The sequence below is a fragment of the Electrophorus electricus genome, chromosome 19, assembly GCF_041902795.1.
Source record: "Electrophorus electricus isolate QZ-2024a chromosome 19, ASM4190279v1, whole genome shotgun sequence".
Lineage (NCBI taxonomy): Eukaryota > Metazoa > Chordata > Actinopteri > Gymnotiformes > Gymnotidae > Electrophorus > Electrophorus electricus.
Window position 1 is genome coordinate 7,224,271 of NC_137515.1, and position 8,230 is coordinate 7,232,500.

General features: G+C 42.8%; 1 protein-coding gene across 1 annotated transcript in view; it reads right to left on the reverse strand.

Moving 5' to 3' along the window:
* Positions 1-4,632: 4,632 nt before the first annotated feature.
* Positions 4,633-8,230, reverse strand: part of fam163ba (family with sequence similarity 163 member B, genome duplicate a) — a 19,192-nt gene continuing 15,594 nt past the window's right edge. The window contains exons 2-3 of the mRNA XM_027007270.3: positions 7,482-7,597; positions 4,633-6,808 (exon numbers count right to left, since the gene is read on the reverse strand). Coding sequence (XP_026863071.2) covers positions 6,404-6,808; positions 7,482-7,574 — 498 coding nt within the window. The 5' untranslated portion in view covers positions 7,575-7,597 and the 3' untranslated portion in view covers positions 4,633-6,403. The remainder of the gene's footprint in view (positions 6,809-7,481; positions 7,598-8,230) is intronic.

An 8,230-nucleotide genomic window follows, 5' to 3' on the forward strand; every position in this document is an offset into this window, starting at 1 on the left:
TTTCTTTGTTGAGAAAACATGAATACCTTAAACCTATTTCTTTTACATTTGCCCCACATTCATTTTTAACATAACAAATAAAATACCTTGCTTTTAAAGAAGCAACTCATCATTATCCACTGTTTTCCTTTCTTTTATTTTAAATACATTTCTGTACCTAAAGTTGTTACCCCAACTTTGCTTATTTGATGCAAAATGCCAAAGTACTAAGGATATACACATATTCCAGGTTGTAGCAATAGATTACTGTCTGTCACAATACTGGCGTACCTGAGAACAAGGCTCCACTGGCTGGCTGTGCTAGCCACTGAGCCAGCTCTGTTTATGTCTCCGGATGTCTATGGCTGTAGGAGAGTATTCGCATGACACGTTTGTTTGCAGTGGATGGTGGATGTGACCTTCGGAAAGTGATTTAATACGACAAAGACAGTGGGTGCAGATGACCGTGCTGTAAGTGAGCCTGGGCAATCGAGCCTAAGAGCTGCCTGATCACAGCTGACTGAGCAAAGGGAAAAGCAAAGAGAAATGTCACTGTGGAATGAGAGAGAGGGATAGATAGAAAATATGAAAATTGTTGGTCCAAACCATAAAATATGTTGTATTCATGAACTATATGTATTTTTGTCCTTTAACTTAAAATTTTTACTTTCAGAAAAAGCATAACTTCGTACAGACAACCTTTTGAGTTCCTCGTAACACGCGTTGGTTGAGCACAGGAGCTGGAACGCTGACATTATTGAGCATGCGCAAAAGACGGAAGCACGTCTGCGCGCCACATTTCTAGAGATTTCGAACGGACGGTTAATCTCGTGCAGGGGGAATTAAGTTTGGCTATCTGGAAAACCCCAAATAAATCTCGAACTGCCAATTTGTTCTGCCTTAACTAGCTAACTGTTCAAATGAAAGTCGCATTTGAGCAGACTTTATTTAACAGAAATTTAAGTTAAGTTTAGCTAACCTTTTAAGACTTGTTATGACCATTTAAAATTTGTAATTCTGGGGAACAAATCAACCTTAAAGTTGTAATTTAAAAAGGCTGAAATGGGCTGAAATGGGTATGCAACCATCATAATTGCATGGGTTTGTATGCCTCAGTTGCACGCATGATGAAGCTTTAGTAGGGGTTCTATGCTTGATCAGTATAATATTGCACCATTTGTATTATGAGACCTCTCTAAATAAGCAGCATTTCAGGAAAGCGGAGAAATCTCTGGGCTTTCCTCATTTTTGCTTTACTATGAAACTTCAAGGTGTTCTGAGGAGGTTTTTAGCAATAATGTCTAGAAGGTTTTCTCATGACTATGTTTTCAAAATTGCCTTTTCTGACTAAAACTGCAGATATGGAGTCTGTCTAGTAATTGCCCTCAATGCTTTCTGTCTTCAGCATCTCTTCCATCCTGATTCAGTCTCCATGTCTCTTCCATCCTGGTTCAGTCTCCATGTCTCTTTTATCCTGGTTCAGTCTCCATGTCTCCTTTATCCTGATTCAGTCTCCATGTCTCTTCCATCCTGATTCAGTCTCCATGTCTTTTCCATCCTGGTTCAGTCTCCATGTCTCCTTTATCCTGATGCAGTCTCCATGTCTCCTTTATCCTGGTTCAGTCTCCATGTCTCTTCCATCCTGGTTCAGTCTCCATGTCTCTTCCATCCTGGTTCAGTCTCCATGTCTCCTTTATCCTGATTCAGTCTCCATGTTTCCTTTATCCTGATTCAGTCTCCATGTCTCTTTTATCCTGGTTCAGTCTCCATGTCTCCTTTATCCTGATTCAGTCTCCATGTCTCCTTTATCCTGATTCAGTCTCCATGTCTCTTTTATCCTGATTCAGTCTCCATGTCTCCTTTATCCTGATTCAGTCTCCATGTCTCTTTCATCCTGATTCAGTCTCCATGTCTCTTCCATCCTGGTTCAGTCTCCATGTCTCCTTTATCCTGATTCAGTCTCCATGTTTCCTTTATCCTGATTCAGTCTCCATGTCTCTTTTATTCTGATTCAGTCTCCATGTCTCCTTTATCCTGATTCAGTCTCCATGTCTCTTTTATCCTGGTTCAGTCTCCATGTCTCTTTCATTCAGGTTCACTCTCCACCTCTTGGATTAGTACCAACTACCTCAACACACTAGGTGGAACAAACTATAACTTACACTAGTTTGTGTTCAAAATTAACAAAAAATCTAACCTTATATATTTGGAGGTTTTGTTGCTTTTTTCATGTTGTACAGAACTCGTTCCGAAATGTGATGTGCAAACTGTGATGTGAACTAAACCTTTGTACTGTTACACCCCTGTGGCCTACCTCAGCAGAAAGGGCTAAACCTCCTTCCATTGCTTTGCTCCTGGTACATGATGGCCTCCCAGAAGTCTATGGCTCAGCACACCTTAATTACTCAAGGTAGATCTTGAAAAGGAAGACTACGCATACTTTGCCCGCGTAACTCTGATGGGTTAGAACTCATACGCGGAGAAGAGTGAGTTTTATTATGGGCAAATCCAAAATCCTAATCGTTGGAACAGTCCAGGGTCATGGAGCTAATGCGTACAGCACAGGATTACATGACAAACAAAAAGGAAATCATACACACGATGACAAAAAGAGGTCGAAGGTTATAAAAACACAAGCAAAGAATAGAACACGTAACTAACACTAGCGATAACAAAATAGGCAGAGAACACGAGAAACAAATACATGAGACAGGGTAACCATGACAACACGGATGCTGCGAGGGGCCAAACGTGACAGTACCCCCTTCCCCAATGCGTGCAGCACCGAGGCTCACAATAACAAAGAAAACAACTGAAAACAAAACAGACCAAAAACAGGACTAGGACAAGACACAGACAGGACCAAAACGGTCAAGACAAGGAGCAGAAATGGGAGCAGACCCGCGAGCAAAAACAGGAAGAACACGGGCAGACAAAGGAACTGAAGAGACAAGACAGAAACCGGAGACACAACAGGAGCAGACAAGGGACCAGACGAGGGAAAAGACACATAAACCGGGAGAACGGCAGACAGAACAGCACAAGAACCGGAACAGGAGACACCTGCTGGGTGGGACGGGCGGGAACAACGGGGTAGAGGCAGCAGGAGACACAGACGGAGGTGGAACGGGCGGCGAACACGAAGGCTGCGAGTCAGGAGGCGGGTCTGAGGCCGTGGATGGGAGTGGGGTAGTTATAACTGGGAGTGGTAGTTATAACTGAGAGTGGGGTAGTTATAACTGGGAGTAGTGGTTATAACTGAGAGTGGGGTAGTTATAACTGGGAGTAGTGGTTATAACTGAGAGTGGTGTAGTTATAACTGGGAGTGGTAGTTATAATTAGGGGTGGTGGTTATAACTGAGAGTGGGGTAGTTATAACTGGGAGTAGTGGTTATAACTGAGAGTGGGGTAGTTATAACTGGGAGTAGTGGTTATAACTGAGAGTGGTGTAGTTATAACTGGGAGTGGTAGTTATAATTAGGGGTGGTGGTTATAACTGAGAGTGGGGTAGTTATAACTGGGAGTAGTGGTTATAACTGAGAGTGGGGTAGTTATAACTGGGAGTAGTGGTTATAACTGAGAGTGGTGTAGTTATAACTGGGAGTGGTAGTTATAATTAGGGGTGGTGGTTATAACTGAGAGTGGGGTAGTTATAACTGGGAGTGGTAGTTATAATTGGGAGAGGTGTAGTTATAATTGGGAGTGGTGTAGTTATAACTGGGAGTGGTGTAGTTATAACTGGGAGTGGGGTAGTTATAATTGGGAGTAGTAGTTATAACTGGGAGTAGGGTAGTTAAAATAACACCCCTGCCTGATTCTATTTGTTGATTGATTTTTTTAAATCATGGGAGGTTTACGCTATAGGAAGTGAATATAACTTAAACATTTTGACTTTAAAATAATTACAAATGAAAGTTAAGAGTTATTTTTTTGCATGAAAAGCAGCTTTCTTGATCAGGATCTGCATTACTATGTTCAGTGTGCTTAAGTACATCGGAAACACATCCTGGGTAGACTATGGGCTTTGACCTCTGTGGTCTAGAGCTCTGCTGAGGCTTGCTCATGCGGTGGTGTGATCTATTTAGAATGAATCATGTTTCTAATTTCTTACCTGATGCCTGGGCTGTGTAATAGGACCTTTCGGTCTCTCTGTCCACCACGGGTCACTAGTGCTTTGCTAGCTGCCTCCATTCCTGCAGCAAAACCATTCAGTGTTCAGCTGTGATTCAGATGTGATTACTGAAAGCATGCGGGACAACATGCTCTTTCCCACAGCTGCTCAGTGGCTCAGTAGATGGAGATAAAGTTGGCCATCAGAGAACCACTAACAAGGCGATGAAAACGCTGAAATTCATTTTCCCACATTAACTGCGTTGAGGTCTGGTGTTGGCTCATTAACTCAACATCATTATCTAGGCCTGTTGAACAACGTGTTAAATTGGAGTAGACTTGGCTACATTAGCCGTGTGACCTCATGGGGAACGTAAAGTAAGTGTCCTTGAAGAGTGTAATTCCAACAGTCTACAGCCCCACTCTACTGTGTGTATAACCTGGAATAAAATTATTTTTGTCAGGTGGGTTATTTATATCCAAGAGGAACCTCCTGAAAGTCATATACCAGTTGCTTTGAATGTGACTTGAAATAGGACAGAATTTTCACCAATTTTATTATCAACACTGTGTTCATAGTTGCACAAGCTAAAACATAAGCGCATGTTTGCAACACCTTAACAGAGAGCCTCAAAGCTGAAACAAAAGTAGTATAGTACCAATACAGGGGAAAAAGAAACATTAACAACATTAATAATAATAATAAGAAATTAATTGTCTTGCTTACCTGGTGTAAGGTGTATGTGTTTAATATGGGAGTGACTCAACCCAATTTGGTTGGAGGTTGCTCCAAAACTTTAAGACAGTTAAAAATGGGAAGAAAAAAAAATACTGCGAGGACTTGAGCAAGACCAGCACAGAGCAAGACTAGCATTGCTAAACCAGAGCAAGACTAGCATTGCTAAACCAGAGCAAGACTAGCATTGCTAAACCAGAGCAAGACCAGCACTGCTAAACCAGAGAGGCTTGGACAAAACAGGAAAATTAAGTATTTCTGTAGCTCTGTGGTTTCAAAGCCAGTTATTTTGAAAGGTCTTCTCATTCTTCTGCTAAGTGGGCTGAAAATTGTGAATGCTAAAGAGAAGTGAAACAGATAATGTTCAGAAGTCCTGCTGTAATATCCTGTAATATCCCTCTTTCAGTCCAGTAAGCTCACTTTGAAAAGAGCATGATTAGCCCTTGTTATCCATGAGTCCAGGAGACCATGAAACCTGCTTTAGTCCTAAAGCTTCAGAGCATGTACCTGTCATACTGTCAGAACCTTAACACCACATACCTGTCATACTGTCAGAACCTTAACACCATATACCTGTCCTACTGTCAGAACCTTAACACCATATACCTGTCATACTGTCAGAAGCAGATTCAGACGGGTTGCATTGTTATGTAATTCAAATGCATGTGACCACAGACAGAAAGGGTCAAAATGTTACAGTTAATGTAGCAGAGCAAGACAGGAGGAATATATTTTAATAGCATAAAGGTAAAAAAACAACAACTACCTGTCTCAGTAATAACACATTAAGTGTGACTTTAAAAATGAATTTGACTACATCGTTTTACTTCTGACTACTTTAGGTGTACTTTGTTGTAATACATGACCATCTATGTTACATTTATTGCATCCCATATGGGGATTTCAGTTACAGCTTATGTTTTTTTTTGGTGCCTGACACTGGACTGGTGGTTGCTGGTTGCTATCATTTCATCCACACAATCCCGCAGAAATATCAACCATAAGTAAGCAAAGCACTGACAATACAAAACTTACAAGTATGTACAAAAGGAAGAGTCACGCTCTGACTGGTGGTTATCGCCTCTAACACAAATGGATCGGACATGAACGTCACCCTCTCCGAGGCCATCTTATTTTTTTCTGTTTTTGACAACAGGATACACGTGCTTTGTGCATTTCACTATCATCAACCTGCACACCAGTCAGTGAGCAAACATCTAAGGGAGAGGGACAGAGACTAAGCAATTTCATGGACGGTTGTGTTGACTGTTGCTCTATCCACAATCCTCCATCTCACACCCTAGCAGCATTAAAAAGTTTACCTTTTCAAAATGAGAGAAACCCAACAGGTTTTCTTATGTAACACTACGCTCAATTCAATGAACATAGTCTCACCCATGCAGATACAATAGATGTAGATACAGATCTCCCAATATAAAATGTGTTGTTGTGTGGGCTAACAGTTTGGGTGCAGTGTTACTGCCACGCTTCCACATGAATCGAACAAAAATGAAAAGTGTGTTGGCCCACACGCGGAACCTCCAGGGCTCCAGGGGGTGCCGGTGTGCACGCTGCAGGCTAGACGTCGGTGCTTATGCTGCAGCTTCGCGTGAACATCTCCCTCATGGTGACGGAGCGGTTGAGGTTGAGTTTGTGGTAGCTGGGCAGTGGCGTGGGTATCTCCAGCTCCTGCTGCTGGATGCCGCGGTAGGTCAGGCGCTCGCCGCCGTTCAGCATGCCGTCCGGCTGCTGGAGGTAAAAGGGCATGTCGTAGTGCGTGCAGGACGGGCAGAACGTCTGCGAGCGCGTCAGCTTACGGGCCGGGGGAGGCGTGAAAAGGGCGGGCCCGTTGGGGGTGGTGGGCGTGGGAACCGTGGCCGCCAGGATGTTGTGATTGGAGTGCACAGGCGGCAGGCGAGACGTGACGGCAAAGTCAGGCTCCTCCTCCTCCGACTCTGACTCCTCCTTCTTACAGCAGTAGTACTGAGACACATTGAAAAATATGCAAATTCATCACTCAGTTTCAGTCATACTGAACATTTCACTAAATTATTCACAATGTTAATGATTTAGCTCACTAGAGGTGATGCAGTACATAATTGCAATGTATTTTGCAAGCAATAGTTAGGTTATGCAGCACTTATGACTAAATTATGTTTTGAATAAGATTTTACAAGATTAGCACATTGTCATACTTTTGTCATCTTTCTTACTGTATCAGCAATGGCACTTTAATACAGAATACAGGTGGATTAAAGGGCTTTTAATGAGAACCGAGGCAATTAATTTGTAGTGACTAATGAGAACGAGGTCTGTTATGTTAGTTGGGCCACCTTAATTTAAGATGACTGGTCTAGAAACATTGTAGGACCTGTAATTCCAGAATAACGTAGTGACCACTATGCAAAGTGACTGAGATGTTAATGAGATATAAGATTTGATTAGTTAGAAGTTGCCTTATCCATGACTTTGCTAAATGCATTCTGCCCTGCTTCTTGGTGTTTCACATTCCCTGGGGGAAGGAGAGAGGAAGAGAAGTAGGGAGAGAAGAAGAGAGAGAGAGAGAGAGGGAGAGAAAGAAGATAGGGAGGGATAGAGAAGGAGAGAGAGAAGGAGACATTTGTGTTTGCTGGGCTCAGCTACAGCTTACACTTACCTGCAGCCTACAGTAGCACAATACAGCGATGATGCACAGTAAGATTACTGTAGCTAGAATCCCCCCTGTGATTACCACTGTCCCGGCGGTCATTCGAGAAGCTCTCCATCAACACCCTGTGTGAGAAAGAACGAGAACGAACGAACAAACGAACAAACGAACAAGAATACGGGAACGAGAAGGATTAAAAACAGAGTTGTTAGCAAAGCGATTTTTCGAAAAAAGCAATGAGTACAGCTGAATGGAGCAATGTCTTTGAACCGGTGTGGAGAAGAAGAACAGCTAGCATCACAGTTAACCTTCCCTACCTCTACCGATAAACTCTATTAACTGCAATCAAATGTGTCAAAGGAAAAAGCAAAGGGCATTTCGCCTGTTTCATGTCTCCAGCATATATAATTTGAACAGCAAAATGGCTCTGTGAGGAGGAATGCCGAGTGAAACAAATCGGAGAGACTAAAAACACTGAAACAGGAACTGATGAAGGGCTTCCCTGTGACCAAACGGTTCCTCCCAGGCCAAGGCGATATATTAAACGGAAGGGACAGATTACAGATTAAACAGACGGCAGCACCAGGTCAAGGCATGCCAGGGTGCGTGGGGGACATGGAATAATATTGTTGCCAAGATATAAAGTCAGATCAACGTCACCAAGGCTGGGGAGAACGGAGCACCATTTCCCAAAGCCACGTGCCGTTACTGTTGGAAATGAGAGAGAGCGCGCGGTGAGTGTGATGTTCATTCGACCA